This window comes from Equus caballus, chromosome 4, assembly GCF_041296265.1.
Source record: "Equus caballus isolate H_3958 breed thoroughbred chromosome 4, TB-T2T, whole genome shotgun sequence".
Lineage (NCBI taxonomy): Eukaryota > Metazoa > Chordata > Mammalia > Perissodactyla > Equidae > Equus > Equus caballus.
The window spans coordinates 40,440,296-40,465,742 of NC_091687.1; the positions used below are offsets into that span (position 1 = coordinate 40,440,296).

Consider the following 25,447-nt stretch of genomic DNA (forward strand, 5'->3'; position numbering starts at 1 on the left):
TTGTGGGTCCTTCTAGTTGTGGCATGTGGGACGCTGCCTCAGCGTGGTTTGATGAGCAGTGCCATGTCTGCGCCCAGGATTCGAACCAATGAAACACTGGGCCGCCTGCAATGGAGCGCGCGAACTTAACCACTCGGCCACGGGGCCAGCCCCTAAAATGTCTCCCTCCTATCTGAATACATAATTAATACAAAGACTTTATTCTTTAAGTTGAAATAAAATAATTTCTCAGGCTATAAACAGCTCCTTCAGAGGTTATAATCTCCTTTGAAAGCTCTAACTAAGCACATTCTCATGATAACCAGAAGCTTCAATCTGGGAACTTCTAGAGAAACATAAAACCTAACTTTTATCCCTCCAACTTATATCCGACTGACTGGTAGGAAAACATGGTATGATTATGCCAAAGCTGGCCAAAATGGCAACCGTTCTAACTTTTGTCTACTGTCAAATCCTGTTACAGAGAACAGCTTCTACTCTATGTCTGCCTGCCTTCACTGTGGTAAGGCAAAAAAAGGGCACTGATTTTTAGAATTTAGGACACTACATTTTTACTAAATTTTTAATAAAATATAAAAACAAATGTCAAAATAAGGCATAACAACTGGAGAAAAAAAATAACTTTCCCAAAACTTTTCTTAAGGAAAAGTGTGAAACTTAAGTCTGAAGAATAACTGTTCTCAGTTTCTCTGAGGCTAGTCTACTGTTCTCTATACAGTGAAAGAAAACTAGGCAAAGGCTTTTAGCACATTTTGACTGAAGGAATATGGACCTATACTCTGGATAAAATAAATCCAGGACGCTGTTATGGCATTTAAAACACCTAAATATACTAAGGGAAACCAAATGAATCCAAAACAATTAGAAAGAGGTAGTACTGGTGAAAATTCAATTTTTCTATCCAGACATTCATCAATTTTGTTGCACTTACCTTGGCATCATTATCCAAATAACATGCCTCATATTTATAAAATTGGTGTAAAATTATTCAAGAAAAAGGGTAGTTTGGTGCAAGGGGGAAGTAAGAGATGTTATTAACTTGCACCTAAAATCGCCCAGTCAAATCTTCTTCCCTTACCTTATTAGAAGATTGTTAAGGCTACCATCAAAGAAATAATGAAAAAGGTATTGCCCAGTCAAGAGTCTAGAAAGAATACAATTTTTTGCCAAATCACCTTCTTCCCCAGTCTAATAAAATGAACAGTTGCTTCTAGTGGGACATAATCATCATACACTGAACCAGTGTGCAAAGGTCCGCTTTTATGTTCATAGCAAAACTGATCAACAAATAACCTGATAAGCTTACCTTTTAGCATTTTCACAAACAACAAATTCTGAGAAACTTCCTTTTGGATACAAAATGTCCCTCAAACTTGCTGTGTACTCAAGAGCATACAGATATCTTTTATTAGAAAATAGTATGAAGCTTTAAGAATAAAATTTAAGGAAACTTACCAAGAACTGTTATTTTTACAGCTAAAAACTTGGGTACGTGTCTTATCCACCTACCATTTAACACCTAGTAGTGTTTCTGAATCTTTATAACTTTACTTGTGACTCAAAGGGAGCTGATAAGAACACAGCTATTTTTAAGTAAAATAGCTATTTATTCAGCCTCTTGTCATGCCAAAATGTTTTGTGCATATACCACTATAATTAGCACACCCCCTGTAACAGGCAAAATTGTACATCAAATTATATTTCATGTTACCTGATTATATAAAAATGTAAGTGAAAATGATTTATCAATTTCTTTTAGCATTACTAGTAAACAATTCAGCAGGAGATATGAGGCACAAAATCTTAGTAAAATAGGACACAGGAAGAACAATAACGTAATTCTCACTTAAATTTAACTTTGTCATAATTTGTTATGAATATACAAAGACAAACTTTTAAAACGTTGTATTTACTAAGATTCTGGCAATAGCTTTATGTAACAAGACACAGCATACCAGGCCTGCCACTCAACTTGTTTATGCTAAGTCTCAGCTTCAATATGAAGCTGTTAAAAAAAAACACAAAAAAACCCCCCTGATTTTTACATGCTAAATATCTTGGCAAGTATGCCATTAAACACAGTAAGGAATTGAAGATAGAAAGAATAAGGAGTTAATAAAAGCTAAACATTACAGCCTAAACAAAATTCATACAAAAAATAAAATAACTATTACTGGTTACATAAAATTTTCCTGACTGGTTAAAACTTAACAGTATAAAACATGCATTTTAGAATCTTTAGCTATCAAGTTCAAAAAGTACCAGTGTCTATTTCAAATGATTCCTCTCCAAAGCCAAAAGTGTAGTCAAAATCAATTCAAATGTTATAATACATTCTAATGCTAAAAAACATTCAGTATTATTGAAGTGGAGGTAAATCCCAGAGCTTTCACGCTTTCTTGTTTTGCAGAAGACTGTTTCTCTGTTTCATTCAAAGCAGCATATGACAGAGTCCAAGGATGTCACTAAGTTCAGTAAAGGGCAAGACTGCTGTACCCAGCTCTGACCTCCCCATGAAGCATGGCTACTGTGTCCACAAGAATAGGATGTGTGAAGATAAAAGGCACACTATTCTGCTAGCTAAAGAGATAGCAAACCACCCCCCACCCTAAAAGCTCCTTCCCCAGGTAAATAAAAGTATACAAGGGGAAAAAATTAAAATACACTTATCTACAGAGTAAGGATTTTGAATTATCAATGTAATCATTACTTCAAAAATGTTAACTAGAATTATCTGGTCATTTCTGATTACATCTTAATGATGTATCCAGATTCAATTTCTATTGATTTATCATTAGATACTTCTAGTCAAAAATATTAACTTTATTCCCAAATATCTTAACCACTAGTATGACTGCAGTGCATTATCTCCCAGAGTTATTAAGCACTGGAAGAGGAAAAAAAGATGTTCAAGCAGCAGGCAACAATCATGGCCCTTTCACACAGTGGCATCTTAGTGGCTACTGAATAGTCCAAGAATAATTCTAAAAACAAGAAAATTCATGCATTTCAGTAAATATGTCATAATTTTCACAGTTGAAATTTCCTCAGCATTGCACTTTATAAAGGAATCCTGATTTTTCTTAATGCTACGGTGAGTCAGGACTTGAACTAGCAGCCTTCTTTTTCTTCTTCTTACTGTGTTTCTTATGCTTCTTTTTCTTTTTTGTTTTTTCCTGTAAAGACATCCACATTAGACATTTCTACATGAAAATACACAAATTAAAACCAACTTTACCATGGTACTTTTAAACTTCTACATAGTTATTTCTAACAATCCACACAACCAGGTAAGCTACTCAAAACATTTCTCGAAAAGTCTCAATAATCAATATCATATGATGACTAAGAGAGCGCCTGTCAATTTTCAAAATTGAAAAACTCTAAGTTATTAGCACATTAATGTAGCTTCTAACAAAATTTCCTATGGAAAATAAATTCAATTGAATCATGGTGCCAACTGCTAAATTTCACGTTATATAATTTCTAAAGTCAAAGTCATTGTAGTTACTGCAAAAGAATCCTCACACCAGAGGAAAAAACAGTTGTTTTTGTAAAATGACAGTTTCTAGAGGACAGATATATCTGCTATTTTTAAGTAAACAGGAACACAGATATTATGTACTGCTTGGACTGGCAGCACTACTTTAATTATGAAATTAACAACTACTAATGTATAAAATATTGATGTATAAAGCAGATGCTTGATTTTTAGAGGAAAATGCCACTGAAGCCTAGTAAAAGTAGTCAAATTGTGCTGGATAAAGGCAGTTGGAATTTTGCTGAACTCTGACTCTCATGACTGTTTCTGATGTAGAAGAGAAGGCAGAACTTTTAGAAACAGATACTTGGAAAGGCGGTATCAAATGACAGACTATTAGCTGACATTGGGACAAAAATAAAGACCAAGGAAAGAGAAGACATATAAGAGTAGCAAAAACAAAGTTTTCTATGCATTTCCTTATCTATTAGAACCTTTCACAATCTCCTCAGAGAGGGTTTCCCTCCCCAAAGTCACTCTCTCACATATCATCCTCTTACCTATCTTGTATTCATTGTAACAGCTCTATCAAGACCTAGAACAGTGCCTGCATAGATGCTTAATACATCCTAGCCGAACGTGTGAAACAGTGAAGCAGGCAAATACAAATTACAATTATCCAAAATTAATCTTATGCCTTAAATTAATCAATCAATCTTAACCAAAGACCAAAGCAGTCTTTACCTAAATTAAGTTCTCATTCAGAAAAAGTCTCTTAAATGTCACCTCGGTCTTGAAGCATATAAAATGTTAATTCTGAATCACACATTACCAGGTGAACCTTATCAGAGAAGGACCCTCATTTTAAGAGCTAGGAAAATTCTAGGAAGGGGTATTTACCTTCAAGCCTACATATGATACCGTTCTCATTTGTCTTTTACCTCTCCTTGAGAAAATGCCTTCAAAGGCCATAGTCCACACTTAGACTGAGTGTGCCTAGGTTACTCTGCTGATGTGGTCTGTGTTACTCTTTGATAATCTGCTATCCATTTCCTCTAGGTTTGTCTGCTTCTCATTTGGATACCACTTCTTTGTTCCTTGTTCTCTTCTTCCTTCTCTCTCCTTTCTTACTTCTCAATCTGCATAATAGCACAGCTGGCTTTGCCAGGATCACAAGAATCACCTTTATTAATGAATCATTTATGTTGCCAAACCCTGCTTACTAATCACTGCAGCTTGTGCTTAGAGGTTTTTTCCATTATTACCAGATTTGGTTGATCTGGAAGTAACTCTCAAAGATGGAGGGAATCGCCATACTTGAATCTCATATTTCATATTATAGCTTAAGAAAGTCAACCAGAAGTTTGAGCTTACATTTCTAACCGTAAAATACTGAAATGGAAACAGGAGATATTTGCTACTAGGGTATTGATTCTTCCTTTTTCCTGAGCCTATTTAACTTTCTCCAACCCATTCAGTGAAGCTGCTGAAGACTATCCCTTTTCCAGTAAATACTTACTTGGTCCCAGTAAATGCAATCATGCTTTAGCATGACTCATTTTACATTACACAAAAACAGCTACACTGTTGTCTATAAAAACATAAGTGATACTTGCTGTTGTTTTCTCTCGTTCTTCACTGCTTTTCTTCTTTTTCGCTCGTACCTAAAAAGTTTAAATTTTTGTGGAGAAGACAAATATGTCACTTGTACTCAAGGTATTTTTTCTCATTCCCTAATATACCTGGCATCTTTAAAATTTATAGGTAAAGAACATTTTAACCATCAAATGACATTTTAAATACTTTATTATACCTCAAATACGTGTTTTATCACAAAGAAGATTCAATGAAAAACATTTAAAGGAAAGGAAATTAAGATTTTAAATCTCTAGAGAGCTTCTCGTATAGTCCTTTTCAGCACCTAAAATTAGCTGTGAGGTACAATGGATAAAAAACATGAGCTCTGAAACAAAACAGACCAAGCTCTGAATCCTACCTCTACTATGCATTACCCTCGTTTCATCATCTGTAAAATGGAGATAATAACCACACTCAAGGGGAAGTGTCTGGAATAAAGTAGGTATTTCTCTTACTCTCTGGTGTTCAATAAATAGTAGCTATACACAGTATACTCAGTATAAACCAACCAATTAAAATCCTTTTAAGTAACAATTATCACCCCATTAATATCTTATTTCAATCTTTTAAAGTGTGGTACACAATGAGTATCGATTAAATTGAAAGTTGATAAAGCTCATGCGTATTTAATGTTAAGTCAAAATGTAACATTTCGTATTAAAACAAGCACTCTAGAGAGTACTTAGGAAATTATTGCTTATTGTTGTTATTCTTGTCCTAACAATGACTGTGGGTGGTAGCAGTTTTGTTGCATCCACATTTAACCAGGCCAAGACAGGGGACACTGTCATGCAATGTCCAGGACAGCCCTGACATGACTTTTGAACAGCTTGCTAGACATTCATGGAATTAACCCATTTATAATATAGAAGCTAAATTTATTGTAATATGAACACAAAGTATTCTGTATAGGCTTTTAAGATAGAATGAATGTCCCAGAACTGCAAATGTCATATAAATAGGGAGAAGACTGTATTTTATTTCATTCAGAGCCTTACTGAGAATTGTTCACCATTTTGGAAATGTCATTGATGACAACGCTATTGTATGGTTTTTGAAGGGCATGTGTAATGCATCTGTTGTGTCTTAAGAGTTTTTGTCTTCTGGTGTTGGGATGCTCAAGCATTTATGTATTGAAATATAATTTAATAAAATTATACATTGTCTTGTATTTCTTATTTCTTTAGAGGATATTAATATAAAAATGTGTAGGACATATATATACACAACACATATATATAAGTAGGTAATATTAGCTACAAATTTCATTTCACGGGGCATTACAAAATGTTGCTACAAAATGGGGTCTACAGGCTCTATTTTACAAATGAGGAAACCAAGTCCAAGAGAGAAATACTTTACAGATGATAACTTACAGACCTAAAATTAACTAAGAATGGACTCTAACTCCAACACAGTACAAAATCTCAGAGACGGACAGTAGAGCTGAAAGGACTGTATAGATTACCTAGCCCTACTCCCTCATTGTCTAGATAGGAAAACGGAGATCATGCCCACATTTATGCTCCACCTCATCACCTTTCCACTTCCCTAAATAGCAGTAGTTCCAAACAAACAAGGGAATGCTGGGTTTCAATACACCCTACACTATACAGCATCTTTCATGTAATCAAAACGGTAGTATAATAAAAAGAAAATATTAGAAGAGTAAAAATATCTCAGATCGGAAAAGTATGTGACAATATGGTTAATTATAAAAATAACAGCCATATAACTATCTTCTGGAAAAATGCAAAACTTAATCTGAAATAGAACAACTTCCATTTCTTTTTCATAGTAAATCCTATTAGAAAAGTGAGTAAATCAAACATTTACAAAGTACTTCTTTTTACTAATTCATATTTATTAAATCAAATAACTAAACATTTAAAGTGGAGAAAATGGATTTGATCATATACTTACCTCCTCAATATAATCAGATTCTGATAAGGACTCAGATGATAAAGGTTTATCTTCAGGATACATCTTTCTTTTTTTGCTGAGTCCTTTAATGTCCTATGAAAAATACACCTATCTTGACTCAAAAAGATATAATACTATGCCACACAAATTTTGTTTCTAAGTTCTATTTAACAATTCTTCCAATTATTACAAAAATTATCCATTTTCATTTTAGAAATGTCTAAAACTGGTAACATTTACCAGGATTCAGTCTTTAATTCCAATAAAGTAATGCTTTTATTAAAAAATCTGAAAGGAAATAATTACATATCCATTTAGATGTGATATCCTCCTTATTGTCTTTAATTACACATGACAGAATTTTAAAGAGTCACAAGAAACCATATAGTTGGTATAAGATTTGGGTCCCTTGTATTCTAATTCTTTTGTTTCTACCCAGTGTCGACTCAGACAGGCCTAGTGCTGCAGAAAAGAAAATCAGTGGGTAGTTATTTGTGAGAATCTAAAAGGATCTCTACACAGTAATTCCTTTAGTGCATTAAAAGTGTTAAATTCACACAAAAAAACCTTCATCTCCAAGTATTTTTAATGATGAGAAAGGGCAAAACTCTGGAGAAACAGAGGGGAGTGAGACTGGAGGAGTACTTAGGGACTTAAATATATATTTTAAGAAATAAAACATCTCAACAAGATCTGAAGCAAGAATGGCAAAATGTTATTTATTAAGCTTCAGAGTGGATATGCTGGTTGTCATTTTATTATTTTCCATATACTTTTTCTGTATGTCTGAAGTAGTTCATAAATACAAAAACAACAAAACCACATAATGGAAAAATGCTCACCACCTTATCTTACAGAGAAAAAATGATACAAAATTTTATATGGCAAATCCAATTTTAAAGATATAAACAAAAAAAATCATGTAGAAAATAAACTAACAGTGATGTTCTATGTCTTAGGTTATAGGTGGTTTAATTTTGTTTCTGCAAAATAGCTTTACTATTTTGGTAGAAATGATAAATGCTCACTGTAAGAAAATTCACTCAGATCTCATTACCAGGAATTAAACATCAAGATTTTTCGACACATCTCTCTAAGTGTATATTTAGAATTTTACCTAAATACTAGCTGTTTGGAACCTGCTCTTCTCACCCAATAGTATCTTTCCAGGCCAACTACAGTGTCATTATGGCTGCCTTTGACCTTCATTGAAAGTATATGCCACAATTTTCTTAACTCATCTCCTTCTGGAGGGCAGGCATATGCTCTTTGCTATTAAAAACAAAGTTGAAATAGAGCAAAAGGTATGTGAGTGCAAAATCTTTATCTAGTAATAACGACTAAATCAAAGACCAAAGTACCCTTCACTCAAATGATTTTCTCACTCTCCCACCACCTCACAGTCATTTTTTTATTTCACTCATTATAAATCACACTTTACCAAGAAACCTCTTTAATTAGGCTCTTTCATCAATCATATCAATCTCTGATTATCAGAATACAGTTTGTATTTTCTTTTAGCATTGCCTAAATATGTATTTTACCAACTTCTTTGTGTATGTGAGGTATTCCTTTTTAATTATTGAAAATCACTAAGTTTCTGAATTATGTATTTGCAGTAGTTTTTATTAAGTCTGTCCATTATATTTCAACTTTGTTCATGGTTTATTTTTTGTGATCTCTTTTCTGCCATTCAGAATTAGAATTATGTGGTTAAAAGTTTCTGAGTTTTGAGGCATATAAGTGTCTATCACTCTGTACCATATATTATTTTGAAATACTTCAAAATCACAATGCAGTTGTCTTAGTATTTCATGTTAGCATATTACCAGTTTTTAGTTTCATGCAGACATTTTCTTTTAAAACACGAAAATAACCACTTATTCTATAATTGTTTTGAAAATCAGGAATTAATGTTGAATTACATCACACCTTTTTGGCAACTATTAAAATCATCATACGGTTTCTTTCATTTGTCCAGTTAACATGACAAATCATATTAATAAATTTCTGATGTGTGAATTCTTGAAAATGACCCAACTTGGTCATGATGGTTTCTTTTTTCAGTGTCTTAAAGGATTTTTATTTACAAATTGATATAAAAACCACTTCTAGGTATATACCCAAGAGGAATTACAACATACGTCCATACAGAAACTTGTACATGAACGTTTACAGCAGCTTTACTCCCATTAGCAAAAAGGTAGAAACAATTCAAATGTCCATCAACAGATGAATGGATAAACGAATTGTGGTATATACATACAACGGAGTATTATTCATCCATAAAAAGGAATGAAGTACTGCTACATGCTACAACTTGGAGGAACCTCAAAAAATTACACTAAGTGAAAGAAACCAGACACAAAAGGGGACAAACTGTATGACTGCTTTTATATGTTATATTCAAAATATGCAAATCCACAGAGACAGAAAGATTAGAGGTTACCAGAGGATGGGGGTAAGGGAGAATGAGAACAGATTACTTCATGGGTATAGGTTGTTTTTAAGTGGGTGATGCACAAGTTTTGAAACTAGAGAGAGGTGGTCATTGCACAAGATTATACGTAGACTAAGTACCACCAAATTGTAATTTTAAGATGGTTAATAGCACACTATGTGAATCTCAATTTTTTTTTTTTAAAGATCAGCACCTGAGCTAAAATCTGTTGCCAATATTTTCCCCCCCTTGTTCTCCCCAAAGCCCCCCAGCACACAGGTGTATATTCTAGTTGTAGGTCCTTCTAGGTGTGCTGTGTGAGACGCCACCTCAGTATAGCCTGATGAGTGGTGCCATATCCACGCCCAGGATCCGAACTGGCAAAACCCTGGCCCACCAAAACAGAGCAAGTGAACTTAACCACTCGGCCACAGGGCCGTTGCCTCAATTTTTAAAAAATGATATAAAAAGACTGAATAAAATATAGTGACACTGGTATGTAGTTTTCTTTCATTGGTAATTGCTTTCTTTAGGCTTTTATTTTTAATAATCAGAAGATTTTTAAATGCAAATCAGAGACATAAGTAGGGATAAATTTAGCATTAATTATAGTTGTTATAAATGAAGATAAAACATCTACTTACAGTACTAAAAAAGATTTTCCAAAACTTATCTATGGTCACTCATTTGAAACAGAAGTCCATGTTCTTTAATTAAAAGGGCCTCCTTTAAAATGACTTGAGAAAACAAAAGAAATGCTTAATCTCCATTATTTTGAATTTTTAATCTGAGATAATCCATTAATCTACACAAATCCAAACTCTGCAGGAATACTCTTCTGATTGTTTACCTTCAACAATGAATCCAATAAGTAATTTCCTTAAATTAACAGGAAATGCCTTAACAGTAAAAGAAAGAAGTCTCAAGTTAAAAAGGGGAATACATTGTTAATTTCTGGAAGTAAATGAAGATGACAGACTATCCTAAGGCAATGTAAAATGATAATTACCTTTTCTTTCTCAGTCGCATCCTTTGACTTCTTTTTCTTTTTTAAACTATCCTAAACAAACAAACATATATGTTAATCTTAAATGTAAAAGATAGAGCATTCTAAGGACAAAAACACCAAAATGGTGATTTGCTCTATGCCTGAAGAAAGTTTACTTCAATATCGGAATTTTATTCTGAAAACATAGGAGAAATGCATGTTGTGTATATAAGAGCTTGTAAGGAAATGAGGCTTCTTCATTTATCTGGCTGTCTATCAAACCCATGTACACCTAAAATGACAGATACTGTCTGTAATAACCACATGGTTTATTTTAAAATAAGACTTTATGCCATTGCCTGTTTTTGCCTGTGGTGGTCACATGCACTGGAGTTCTAATTCACACTGTGCTCAGATATCTACCAATCTGCTTTCCTGAAGGAAAGGAGGCAAGAATTTCTGTTTTTTAATCCCTCAGTTCTAGCTATTAACCTCCCTGGGCCTTCTTTATCCATAAATTGAAATAACAACTACTTCATAAGGTTATTGACAGGATCGAGTTAACATGTCAAGTGCTTAGAACTGTGACTAATCCATAGCAAGCATTCAATAAATGTTAGCTATTAGCATCATTAGACAGGCTCTTCTGCTTTAAAAGACAAAGAGAAGAACCAACATTTCCTGAATACTTTCTAGACAACAGGCATTTTGTCAGAAGAAATCTCACTAGGGCAAGTAGATATCCGCCACAAAACCAGAGAATTTGCTTTGTTCTCCTAGGACCCTAAGACAGAGTTTGTCAAATTGTGGTCCATGGACACTCCTGTATCAGAATCACAGAGGACACCTATTAAAAATGTAGACTTTTGAGTCTACTCAGACTTATTAAAGTAGACTCTGGAGATGAGGCCCACGAATCTACATTTGTATTGCAACCTGCACGTATTTCTTACGACCACTAATGTTTGAGAGCCAAGTGTGTCTGCTAATTAGGAGAGTACAGAACAGATTTAGGTACACTAGAAAGGACACTGGACCAGACAGTGGAAGATACAGATTGAACTTCCAATTCTAAAACTAGCTATATGAATTTAAGCAAGAAGTTTTTTCTCTGAACTATGACTTCTTTACAAAAACGGAAAAAATAATGTCTGCCATGCTTATCATAAAGCTGTCATGGAAATGCTGAGACATGGAGACATATATGTGAAAGTACTCAGAGAACAATTAAAAGCAATATGTGAGATATTAAGTGGTACAGAACCCCAAGGTATAAAAAATAGCATCTCATTTCTAAACTGAGAGCAATTAAAGATAGGAAAGAACTAAAAGAAAAACCTAATTACATGTCTTTCCTATCCAAAATATTGCTAATTTAAATATTACCTTACTGTCTGATTCAGTTTCTGATATGGAGCTTTCAGAAGATTTGTGTGAACGGTTCTTCTTTTTCTTTTTCCTTTTTCCTTGTTTCTTATCCTATATGAAACATTGTATTTTTAGAAACATTTGCTTTGTTTCAAAAATTTAATGATGCATCTTATTAATATCAGAACTTTATCAATGAACAAAACTTAATGAAAGAACTAGCTTGTAAATATGTTTTGCTTAATAACTAATGTAAAACATAAATTATATCACTTTCCTGCTTTATAAAGAAAAGTCAAGTTGGTACTGGTACAAAAACAGACACACAGATCAATGGAACAGAACTGAAAGCCCTGAAATAAAACCACACATCTATGGACAGCTAATCTTCGACAAACAAGCCAAGAACATAAGATGGAGAAAGGAAAGTCTCTCCAATAAATGGTGCTGGGAAAACTGGACAGCCACATGCAAAAGAATGAAAGAAGACCATTATCTTTCACCATACACAAAAATTAACTCAAAATGAATTAAAGACTTGAAGGAAGACGTGACACCAGAAACCTCCTAGAAGAAAACTATAGGCAGTATGCCCTTTGACATCGGTATTAGAAGGATCTTTTCAAATACCATGTCTACTCAGGGAGGGAAACAAAAGAAAAAATAAACAAGTGGGACTTCATCAGACTAAAGAGCTTCTGCAAGGTAAAGGAAACCAGGATCAAACCGAAAAGAACACACCAACTGGGAGAAAATGTTTGCAAATCATCTATCTGACAAGGGGTTAATCTCCAAAATACATGAAGAACTCATACAACTCAACAACAACAAAAGAAACAACCCAATCAAAAAATGGGCAGAGGATATGAACAGACATTTTTCCAAAGAAGATATACAGATGGCCAAGAAGCACATGAAAAGATGTTCAGTATCGCTAATCATCAGGGAGATGCAAATTAAAACTACACTAAGATATCACCCTACACCTGTTAGAGTGGCTATAATTACCAAGACAAAAAACAACAAATATTGGATAGGATGTGGAAAAAAGGGAACTCGCATACACCGCTGGTGGGAATGCAAACTGGCATATTCATTATGGAAAACAGTATAGACATTTCTCAAAAAATTAAAAATAGAAATACTACATGATCTAGCTATCCCACTACTGGGTATTTATCCAAAGAACTTGAAATCAACAATTCGAAGAGACTTATGCACCCCTGTGTTCACTGCAACATTATTCTTAATAGTCAAGACGTGGAAGCAACCCAACTGCCCATCCACTGATGACCACATAAAGATGATGTGGTATATATATACAAGAAAATACTACTCAGCCATGAAAAAAAGACAAAATTGTCCCATTTGCAACATGCATGGACCTTGAGGGTATATGTTAAGCGAAATCAGCCAGACAAACACCAACACCATACAATTTAACTCATATGTGGAAGATAAACAAATACATGGATAAAGAGAATAGATTAGTGGCTGCCAGAGGGGAAGGGGATAAGCGGGTGGGCAAAAGGGGTATAGGGGCACGTATATATGGTGACTGACAAATAATAATGTACAACTGAAATTTCACAATGCTATAAACTATTATGACCACTAAAAAAAAAAAAGTCAAGTGAATTGAGTCAAATGTAATCCCTAGCATCTAAGTCAATTTTAGATTTTTCAAGTCCATTTCTTCTACTGATATTTTTAAATGAACACGACAAATTTAGGAGTCTAAAAAATACACATACTAATACTTAAATATCTATTTATTCATGTCAGGACTCTCAATCATGGGTCATTTATCAAAACCAAGAAGTAAATATTTTTAACAGGTATTTCCTAACATTTCCTTTGTCAGTAAAGAAATTACAGATATTTCATGAGTTATTACAGGCAAACCTTACCTCATCTTCAGAACCCGAAGAACTGCTGGAAGAATCAGAGCTTGATGAAGAAGAAGATGAATACTTGACCAAGCACAAAACAATTAAAGCTTGTGAGATGCAGGAATTTTTTTCTTTTACTAAGTCTCCCAAACACTTAACAAAATCAATCTACTGTCTGAGAAACAGATGTCATATTCATAAGACTTAAATATTGAAACGTCAAATGTCACATTTCCTCACCACAAAAACAAAAAAATTCAACAAAGTAACACCACCTGTGGCAATAAGAGTCAATTTTCCCTCTTTAACAGCAATAGAGTACGTAGTAGGTTCCAAGCAGATCGGCACCTTTCTTTTGTATCACTAATGAACAAAACCACCATAACCACCACAGCCCTCCAGGCTCCTTGACTCACGCAGAGCTAGCATACAGGTTATATAAATTATTCTTACTTTTTTTGGTAGGATCTTAACTGTAACATTCAGAAAAATGGAAAACTTTTGCTCACCCTACCAGATTTCTTCTTTTCTTTTTTCTTCCTCTAAAAGCAAACATATAAAAGTACAAACCTAAGTAAGGTGATGTGAGTTTTCAAATGTATCTATTAATAGTAGTATGCAGCATCATTATGAAAACTCAACTATGAGATTAAGAATAGCAATAAACTAAAAATGGTATTACCTGTCTTTTTTTGGATGAACTCTCACTTCCACTTAATAATTTCTCCCTGTGTTTTTCTAGTTCTTTCTTCCAGTTCTGCAAAAAGGTTATAAACACCATCAGAGGCTATCTATCCCATTCTACAGTAGCTAGTATTTAGAGAGCCACTACTTCCTTCCATCCATCCTTCCTGCCTCTCACCCATCTCAGCCTCTAATTACAGTCAAAAGATACTCCAGGCGCCAGAATCCTTTACCCTAGCACCAAAGGAGACTCTACTATCTCTTTTCAAAGAGGATACTAAGTGGTGAGAGTTCTCCGCTGTCCATTAAGAGAAGTTATATTACTGAGGCTGAGGACTTTTTTCTTTTTAACAAAGATGGTTAGATTCTCTTTCCAAACAATAAAAGATGAATTAATCTAGACTGTGGCTAAAATACTATACACATGTTTTCAATGAAAACAAGAAAACATCACCATGGAAATCCCAGGGTAAGATAGGGGCATGGGGCAGGGGAAGAGAAGGGGAAGAAGCTAACATTCAGTAAACTTTAAGATGGTTTAAATTACTATAAGATGGTTTCCCTTTTCTTTTTAAAGAAATCATACATTTATATACAAACTTGTATTCAATATAACAAAAACACTGCTAAAATATAGAGCCCCTTAACTTAAAGAGCTATGCCTAAACCTTTGGTTTATTAAAAAATGACTTCATTTTTCTTATTATAAGAAAAAAGATTAGTCTATTTTTTCAAAAGATACTATTTACGAACCTCATTCATTTTTTCTTCAAATTCAGCCAATGCTTTGGAGCCCTTCTTCTTCTTTTCTAGTTGTTCTTTCACTTCTTCCCTTAAAAAAGCAGAATGTACAAATAAGTTTTCGAGTAATTCAAATTAGAGACGGATGCTTACAAACAAGACAACAAAATTTCACAAATAAATTTTTCTTAATATCCTAATAAACCTCCATTCCAGTGTTGAAACATTTCAAATTACTTTGTTCACATCCTTGTAAATCAATCATAATAAAGTCTGTCAGATAACACTAACCACTCCTCTTCGAAACAGGGATTATTAAAGCTAATACACCAAACATACAACAGGCACTGTTTTAAATACATTTTTCTTTAATCCTCACAATACTGTAAAAAAACATAGTATTATTATCCCCATTTTCCAGATATAGAAGCTGAAGCTTAAGGAAGGTGAGAAATCTGCCCAAGGGCACAGAGCTAGTAGTCTCAGGATTAGGGTGACCTAAGGTCTATTTGGCTGAACTATTATATTCTACTACTAAATCACCCATTTTATAATGTACCTCACGTGTCGTGCAGAAAACAGTTAATACAGCATACCTGGCTACTTATTCTTACAAGTATTCACTCTGGCTAGCATCTGGGAACTTGAATTTTGCGAAGGTCCTTACCACTCCCTGATAAGAGTGGCTCACTATGCCTAACTATACTAAGACTAGAGTTTAGGCTGAACACTTGTACTCCTTTTGGGAGTCTGGAATTTTGACACCTGGTAGGCAGAGGCTGACTAGTCCCCATTAAAAACCCTGGGTACACTGAAAGCCTCTAATGAACTCCCCTGGTTGGCAACATCTCACATGTGTTACCAAAAATTAAATATGTCCTGTGTGACTCCACAAGAAAGGAAGCCTTTTAAGCTTGCACCCAGTCTCCCCCGGACTTCGATCCATGTGCCTTTTCCCTTAGCTGATTATGGCTGGTATCCTTTCACGGTAATAAATCTTACCCACAAGTACAACTATCCGTGAGTCCTTCTAGTGAATTACCCAACCTCAACTCCTGAAGGCTGTCTTGGGGACTCTGACATACATGTAAGATACTTGCTTGTGCAATTCCCCTTTAAAGCTCATTCTTTCCCCCATTTTTAAAGACAAATATACTTTGTTTAGGATACTTGATTTTATGGTATGTTGCAACAGTTAACAACAGCGCTCATGAACACTGTTAAGAGTTGGACATGGCTTACTAATTTAACTCCAAGATTCCCTGGCATGTAAGCACAACTTTCAACTATAGTTGCCCAGCTTTCAGGGGCACTTAGAAGGATTCTAAAGCTAACAACCCTAAAGATTGTTATGTTACCTCAGGAGCAGAGTATTTAATAAGGAAGACAGACAGACTAAAAAATAATAAAGCCAGTGCTATGCTTTATTTACAAAAGATCAGAGCCATTTAACAACAGCAAAATACCCCCAAATCAACAATTTAAAACAAAAATTTTCACAGTGGTAAATTCTAACTCATTGAAAAGCCAGCAGATAAAACCAGAAATAGGGGCCGGCCCCGTGGCCGAGTGGTTAAGTTCTCACACTCCGCTTTGGCAGCCCAGGGTTTCACCAGTTCAGATCCTGGGCACAGACATGACACGGCTCATCAGGCCATGCTGAGGCAGCGTCCCACATAGCACAAACAGAGGCACTCACAACTAGAATATACAACTATGTACTGGGGGGCTTCGGGGAGAAGAAGAAGAAAAAAAGAAGAGATGCCAATCTTTAAAAAGAAAAACAAAACAAACAAAAAAACTAGAAAATAAAGCCTAACATTACCCTTCCTAACACATAGTTACACCTCAATGGCGGGTGAGACTATTCAAACCTACCTTTTTAAATAGCTTAGGACACTGCAAGGTTAAGGTCTATTTTAGGGGACAGAGAAGAGATTGGTATGAAAACATTATTTGGCATTGCTTTAGCTTTATTGGGTGATGGGTTCTCAAATGCTTGTTTTACACTCATGTATTTATTTCATATATTCAAAAGAAAGCACATATCAAATATTACTTCAAAAATTAGGTATCTGGCAATTGCTTGGCAATCAACAAACACTGTAACAGCAACCTTTAAAAAGTTTATGAAAACCAGGGCTGGCCTGGTGGTGCAGCAGTTAAGTTTGCACGTTACACTTCGGTGGCCCAGGGTTCACCGGTTCAGATCCTGGGTAAGGACATGGCACCACTTGTCAAGCCATGGTGGTGGGAGGTGCCCCACATATAAAGTAGAGGAAGATAGGCACGGATGTTAGCTCAGGGCCAGTCTTCCTCAGCAAAAAAAATAATTTATGAAAACCTTATCAATAGGTAAATTGTTTCACAAATACCAGGTAGGCCTTGGTCGATTCAGATAATCTTGGATCGTTGGTCCTGAAGACTGGATTGGACCCCTTGATCTGGCCATTGCTATTGGGTTCATATAGGCCTTGAGGAAAGAACAGAAATTAACTCCATTAAAATAACCAATAAAAATGCAAAAGCTCACTTATTTATTAAGCAATATTTATTATAAATGCAAACTATGTCCAAAGTATGAACAATGTGACAACCGACTTTTCATTACAAAAAACAAATTTAACGCTCTAATAACCCTCAAAAGTTTGGGAGATGAGTAATAATGTTATTTCACAGAAACTATGTTTTTACCAGAGATTTGATGAAAATAATGATACCTCTTTCTTACTGTAAGATGGCTTTATAGTGCTTTCTCCTAAAGCCCAATGAAGGTGATAAATATTACGCTCACTGACAAGTAAAGAAACTCAGTTCCAAAGAAGTGAAAGAAGATTTAACTCTAAATCCACTGCTTATTCTACTATATCTTCCACCTCAGGAAATAGTGTGCCACACTGATGGCAATTTTATTCACAAATTGTTAACATTAAAAATTAAATTATGCACAGGCAACAAAAGAAAAAATAGATAAGCTGGACTTCTTCAAAATTAAAAATATTTGTGCATCAAAAGACACTATCAAAAGAGTGACAAGATAATGCACAGAAAGGGAGAAAAGATTTGCAAATCATATATCTGATAAGGGATTAGTATCCAGAATGCACAAAGAAATCCTCCAACTCACAACAAAAAACCCAAACAACTCAATTAAAACGCGCACAAAGAACTTGAACTGACATTTCTCCAAAGAAGATATACGAATTCCAATAAGCACATGGAAAGATGTTCAATATCACTAGCCATTAGGCAAATGCAAATCAAAACCACAATGAGATGCCACCTCGCACCCACTAGGGAGGCTATTATCAAAAACGAAGAAAAGAACAAATTTTGTCAAAGATGTGAAGAAAATGGAACCCTTATGCATTGCTAGTGGGAATATAAAATGGTGCAGCTGTTGTGGAAAAGTCTGGTGGCAAGTTAAACACAGAGTCACCATATGATCCACCACCTCTAAGCGGAATTGAAAAAGAACTGAAAGCAGGGACTCAAACAGATACTTGTACACCACGTTCACAGCAGCATTACTCACAACAGCCAAAAGACAGAAACAAGACAAATGCCCACCTACAGGAGAATGGATAAACAAAATGCGGTATATGCATCAACGGAATATTATTCAGCCTTAGAAAGGAACGAAATTCTGATACACGCCATAACATGGATGAAGCCTGGAAACATGCTAACTGAAATAAGCCAGACATAAAAGGACAAACACTGTATGATTTCACCCATATGAGGTGCTTGGAATAAGCAAATTCATAGACAGAAGGTAAATAGAAGTTACCAGTGCTGAGGGGAAGAGGTGAGTGGAAGTTACTGTTTAACGGGTCCAGAGCTTCTTGTCCAGGAAGATGAAAAAGTTCTGGAAATGAGTAGTGGTGACAGTGACACAACATTGAATGTACTTCATGCCACTGAACTATACACTTAAAAATGGTTAAAATGGTGAAATTTATGTGATGTACATTTTAGCACAATAAAAAAATCTACAAAAAATTAAATTATGCTCTGCATCCTGCACTTAGTAGAGCAGAAAGACACATTTTTAGACATGTTTTTCAAAAACATATTGAGACAAAATAAAGCAGACTTGTTGATGACAGTGTTGAACAAAGAGATGTTTTATTAAAATCATTTTGCTGACAGAAAATCTAGTTTTTAATTCATAGTCAACCTCTTGATCCTCACATTTAATTTTCCAAATTTAATTTAACAAACACTTATAAAAACTCTTATAAAAGTAGTTTTAAGTAAAAAGAATTTTGGTTGAAAACGACTAGTCATGTGTCGCTTAACAATGGGGACATGTTCCGAGAAACGCATTGTTAGGTGATTTCGTTGTTGTGCAAGCATCATAGAGCACACTCACACAAACCTAGATGGTACGGCCTACGCTATATGGTACTAAACTTATGGGACCACTGTCATATATGTGGTCCATTGTTGACTGAAATGTCGTTACACAGCACATGACTGTATTGCCAAGGTTGATTTTAAGGCCATAAACCTAATACTTAACATTCCAAAAGAAGTGAAATGAAACAATGTATTTGTTATGTTTTACTTAACAAAATCCGTAAAAATGACAAACATTTCCCATCTTCACAATAAATAATAGTCATATATTTCCAGCTCTCTCTGGCAGAGTACACAATGTAAAGTCACTATAAACAACACATACAGAGAACTATTTCCATTTAATTGGTCACTGCCTAATTACTTGGGATGAAAAAGGTAAACCTTTAACACAATTTTCTTACAGGCAGGAATGAATGCTAGAGCTCCTAAGGCTGGAGATGTTTAGAGGATAAGGGCTAGACGTGGATATGAAATACAACATTAAACACAGAGGCATATAGCAATATTTTTTACATCAACTGTTACACCCTCATATATTTCATTCAACTGACTTTGCTAAGAATTTCAATCAGTTCATGTAGAAATATGACAACGATAGAGGCTGCAACAGAGGAATTATGGCTCAGCTAATGACAGTGACAATCCTAATAGCCAGAAGCAAGTACAACGTGCAAGTTAAGCTCATCATTTTTAAAAGAGAAGCGTAACATCTATCACCTCATTTCTTTTGTATCATGTCATAATTTTAGCAATACCTAGTGATAAAACATTTTAAGTTTAAAACTGCAAAAACTGTTTACTTCCAAAGAATGCAAATATATTCAGGATCTTCAAAACTAAATTACTAAAATAGGGAAAACTGAACACACTCAACTAGCCATCAAATTGAGATTCATTAAATATATTAAAAGTATACTCCCAAAATGAAATACTGTGTAGTCATTAAAAAGAGTGAGGTAGATGTACTGTTACTGATACTGACAGATGTCCAAGATTTCTCAAGTGAAAAGGAAAAGCAAGGTACCCAAAAATAAGATACTATTTTAATAAATAGCTATAATTACTAAAAATCTAGATCTATGTGCACTAAAATGTAAAGGGAGATGCCTACTTTCATCATTTCATACAGTGGAGAAAAAAATTTTTAAATAACTCATTACCTTTATAAAAGAAAAAAAACCCAAAAAACTACACACAAACTTTATCATACTATTAATGATAAACAAAATAAGAAAAATTCAACCACAATGCTGCTGCTCCGATTCAAAGAGCTGAACTGTCTTCAAGTAAAAATTTACAAATAGTACAATGGTAATTTTTTATTCTAATTTTAAAAAAATCACAACACAACATTTAACACGTTTTAGTCTTCAAATTTTGTAGCTTATATCTTAAAAGCATATTAACATTTTTGTGTCAATGTCTACTGTGAAACTGCTTTTCCAAAGTACACACCAGTCTAGCTTACTGTTTATCTTTCAGAGAAAAATAAAATAGTGAAGTATATTCCCATGCTAAAACTATTAGTTATACACAATCTATGGTACAATTACAGGAACTATCATTGAGTATGCAACAGGCTTAACTTTCAAGCTTTTGACCATAAACACTGTCCTCAGCCTGCTAAGTACACTCCAAATATCTCCATTATTTATCTCAATTATAACAGCAATGTGCTAGGTTCCCTGCAAAACACTTGGTAGTTTGTGCTCATAATCATTAAGCAACAATGCTTCTTTTTACTAAGGAAAACAGCAAGGTTTTTAAAACAAAAAAAGTACCTTACAAAGGTAAAGCTTTTTCACTTATGCATCAGTGTGAAAAATAATGCTCCTAACATTAAGGGGGTGGGTGGTTAGGTATCAGTAAAAATAAAGAAATTGGGAGCCAGCCCAGTATCGCAGCGGTTAAGTGCACACACGTTCTGCTTGGGCGGCCCGGGGTTCACTGGTCCAGATCCTGGGTGCAGACACAGCACCACTTGGCAAGTCATGCTGTGGTAGGCGTCCCACGTATAAAGTAGAGGAAGATGGGCACAGACAGTAGCTCAGGGCCAGTCTTCCTCAGCAAAAAGAGGACTGGCAGCAGACATTAGCTCAGGGCTAATCTTCCTCAAAAATAAATAAATAAATAAAAATAAAGAAATTGTGCAGTTTCTTGAAACATCTCACTATGACTTAACTGCTTTAAGTACTGTGACCCTATAAAGTCAAATGCATTCATATGTAACTAGAATTATCTGTGGCTCCAAACCGCTGCATGAGTTTGGGTAACCAAACAATTTGTTTTTGAAACTCAGAATGGCAAACTGAGCTCGAGGGAATACATAAGTGGGCAGGTTGAAAAGAGCAATGCAGTACAACTGCTAAGGACTAAATGTGCAGAACTTCAACTGTTACTTTGATTACCTACTTTTATCTAGAAAGTACATCTGTTTAGAGGGCACAAAGTAACAGAAAAGAACGTGAAGGTAACTTCTGTTAAACAATGGGCACAAAGGATGACCATCATAAACTCAAGAGCCCTTTACAAATCTTGAGTATTAAAATGTTCAGTTAAAAAAAAAAACTGTTCAAGAATGTACCATATCAGAGTGAACTCTAAAGTAAACCATGGACTTGGGGTGAAAATGACGTGTTAGTCTAGGTTTACTGGTTGTAACAAATGTACCACTCTGGTGCAGGTGTTGAAGACGGGGGAGGTTGAGCCCAACTATGCGGAGGAAGTAGAGGGGAACTCTCTGTACTTTCTGCTCAACTTTACTGCGAATCTAAAACTGCTCTAAAAAATAAAGTCCATTTAAAAAAAAAAACTTTCAAACTGAAATTTCATGGCTTTTTAAGAAAGCAATCCTGTCATCTTTAAAACTATGATTTTATCGTCAATGCAAGAAGAAAATGCCAGTATTTTCAGAGGCAAACATTCAAAAAATCAAGAGTAATGATGCACTGAACTAAGTATCAGATGACCCAAATTATAGTCCCAGTTAAACAGATCCTTCACTTCCTCCATGCAACTGAGGAGACCGAATTAAACAACCTGTCTTCTACCTCTTAATTTCATGTTTCCATTCTCACATCCTTTGAAGCACAAACAAAATGTTACCAGAACATTGTGCCAAGACAGCATACCCAAACAACACGTAGAGCCCAAAGTTATTATCAAAATGCTCTGGCAAATAAAGCTCATTTGAAAAGTTTTTCTAATGCTCTAAAGAGATGTATAAACCAACACTTTTTCCCAGTAAAACAAAACATCTTAGGCCTCTGTATGAAACTGCATCCAAGCTCTCGCAATTTCAAGATTCAAGGCCCAAGGGCATTAAGAGCCCAAACACTCAACACTTCAAACCTAAGGATGCTCCAGCAGAAACCATCTCAACTCCATGAGAATCAGGATATCACAACAAGGTCTGACCTCCGTCCAGCCAGGAAAGCAGGAGAAAAGAACATTCCTCAACCTCGTAATCAAGATTCACTACCGTGGTTCCTGGATATCTTTGATTATCAAGACTATATAAAATTAAAACAAATGTTTATCTTAGATGGGAAATGTCATCATTTCATAAAAGTAAAGCTCTTGTAGCACTTCCCACACACCCCAAAAACTGCAAAGGAAATAATCGTTGAATTAAAAAGCTGGTTCATTAAGTTTTGTACATTAGCTTTACCTCCATTTATTTTTTTCATGTTACTGCAGAGTGGTTAAAACTCTGTCAAAGACAACCCCAAGAACTGTAAGTTTGCAACCTAAACTTATTGCTAATCCCTTATGTTTACTGCCCATCCAAACTGATTCAAACTTGGGCTTTCCAAACCAACCTAGAAGCCATCTAGAACGCCTCCTTCCCATCTCCACCTACCCAAAGTACTTTCTTTCCTGAATGTCCTCAGAACCTGGAATTTCTGTCAGATATCATTTCTTATTCTATTACTTATTTATGTATCTCTTTTACTACAGTAATAACTTTCATGCCAAACATTCCCTGGCCATCTTGCCTTTTGTGGTCTCAATTATTCTGCAGGGTTGTGGATAACCAGTGATCTCATTTTACAGATGAGGACACTGAGGCTGAGAGAAGAAAAGCAACTTGTCCTAGGTCCCCCAACTCCTGGAGGACCAAAATTGACATTTCAGTCTGCGCCTGACTCCAAAGTCAACTATTTTCACGCCATTCATTCCCTCACAGGGCCAGCCTACGAGGTGCCAGGTGGCGCTGGGCACAAAAAGCTAAACGCTTCCATCCTGGTTCTCAACAGGAGCTCTCCTGCCGCTAAGACTGGGGGGCGCTGCCGGCTCCCGGGTGCAGGGACCGCGTCCGAGGCCTCCGCGCCTCCATACCCCCCGTCCCCCGCACAAGAGGGGCGCGGAGACGGGGTGGGCGACTCCGAGGAGGAGGTGAGTCCTGGCGCCTCCATAGGCCTCAGACTTCGCACTAACGTACTGGAGGAGACAGGTCTCCCTGAGCCCTTGCAGCTCTTAAAAAAAAAAACACTGCTGGCCCGAGAGCGGGAGGGAAGGGAGCCAGGGAGCACTGCCAGAGGGTGCGGCGGGGTTGGAGGTGGTAGAGGAAAGATGCGGACCAGAAAGAAGAAAGAGGGAGGAGACGGTGGGGGACTCCAAGGCGCCAACAGCGTGCACGGCGCACGCGCGTCGGGGCCCGGCGGCGGTCGGGGGAGCTGGGTCTCCCGGCTCGAGGTCCGAGCGCCGCCGCTGACCCTTAGGCCAGGCCGGGAAGAGCGAGGGGTCACGCTCTCCAGCTGCCGGGCCCCGCATCGCCCCGTTGTTTCCCCCCAGTACTCACCACCCGATTGTCCCGCTTCCCCATAGTGGTGGACTGAGCGCACAGTCAGACGCCGAGAGAGACGAGGCCAGCTAGGCGACCGACACGGGCCCGCCGCAGGTCCTTCTGTCGACTCCCCACCCCGCCCAGAGAGCGGCGCCGTGCGGACCGGGTGGCCGCGCCCAGACACAGCGCCACCTACCGCCGCGGAGGAGAGGCCGGCGCCGGCGATCACTCACAGTTCCCAGGGGTCGCCTGGGGGATTCCTGTTCTTTGTCACCCACCTTGCAACAGGGGGGCACTTCTCTGTGCAACAGCCTCACGAGGCATCTCACCTCCGTTTGGCCTTGGGTTGTTTTTCTCCCTTCCATTCCTGATACGCGGAAATACTCATTCTAGGGGATACAAAGATTATTCCAACGCTTATTGTGTGCTTAACATAGTGCTAGTGGTAGTTGTGGGACTAAAGTGAGGACCAGGACAGACGTGGTCCCTCACAGAGTCCATCAAGTAGGGGTAAGGGGGAGGAGACAGTGCTGTCATGGATGTTGCTAACGAAATCGCCCTTTAAGTTCAATTCAATTCGATTCATCCATCACTCATGCATTCATTTCACACTAATTTTTGAAAATCTACTTTGTACAATTCACTAACCGAGTCATTGGAAGCTGGATCTGGGATAGGACACAAAGATGATTAAGATACAATCCCTACCTTCAAGGGGCCTGTTTATAACCTAGTAGGGGAGACAAACATAGACAGGGCTAACTTTACTGCATGGCGTGTCATAATACTGTCAGTACAGTATTAAAACTTCAAGGGAGGTGATCGAGGCTCCAGAGAAAGTCATTATATTTATTAAGTATTTATAGACCTGGATAAAGCTGGGCCCATCTTAGTACAGTCATTAGCAAGTCATTGAAAATTAATTTGGATCTTCTCTGGACTCTTGGAAAATGGCAAAATGGGCTTACACTCATTACATGCAAGGAAATTCCTTAAAGTCATCCTTCCCAATCTGTCTCCCTCCCTCCCTTTCTCACACTATGTTGCACAACAGATGCTCCCAACTCCCATTTTCTCTCTCAAAACTTCCCCAAACTCTCTCAAATGCAGCCATTGGTGGTTCTACTGCCCACTAAAT

General features: G+C 36.4%; 1 protein-coding gene across 3 annotated transcripts; it reads right to left on the minus strand.

The window, feature by feature from the left end:
- Window positions 1-1,240: 1,240 nt before the first annotated feature.
- Window positions 1,241-24,477, minus strand: FAM133B (family with sequence similarity 133 member B). Of its 3 annotated transcripts, none has more exons than XM_001492022.7 (11): window positions 24,325-24,477; window positions 17,531-17,628; window positions 15,168-15,246; window positions 14,413-14,487; window positions 14,240-14,272; window positions 13,749-13,811; window positions 11,857-11,949; window positions 10,492-10,542; window positions 7,043-7,135; window positions 5,098-5,145; window positions 1,241-3,176 (listed from the first exon to the last, which is right to left on the minus strand). In XM_001492022.7, the coding sequence occupies exons 1-11, from the start codon at window positions 24,346-24,348 to the stop codon at window positions 3,090-3,092; spliced, it is 744 nt and encodes a 247-aa protein (XP_001492072.4). In that variant the 5' UTR covers window positions 24,349-24,477; the 3' UTR covers window positions 1,241-3,089. The 3 variants fall into 3 exon arrangements, with proteins under 3 accessions (XP_001492072.4, XP_070121773.1, XP_070121774.1); XM_070265672.1 differs by lacking the exon at window positions 24,325-24,477 and adding an exon at window positions 18,946-19,785; XM_070265673.1 differs by lacking the exons at window positions 1,241-3,176; window positions 5,098-5,145; window positions 7,043-7,135 and adding exons at window positions 10,039-10,219; window positions 10,333-10,381.
- Between the last annotated feature and the right edge of the window lie 970 nt (window positions 24,478-25,447).

Excerpts from the sequence above, each read along its gene's own strand:
- FAM133B (XM_001492022.7), bottom strand. The coding sequence starts at position 24,348 with ATGGGGAAGCGGGACAATCGGGTG. Across the intron at positions 14,488-15,167 it reads TTGAAGAAAAAATGAATGAG|AACTGGAAGAAAGAACTAGA; the intron begins GTTCGTAAATAG and ends ACCTTTTTGCAG. Across the intron at positions 11,950-13,748 it reads CTTCGGGTTCTGAAGATGAG|GATAAGAAACAAGGAAAAAG; the intron begins GTAAGGTTTGCC and ends TGTTTCATATAG.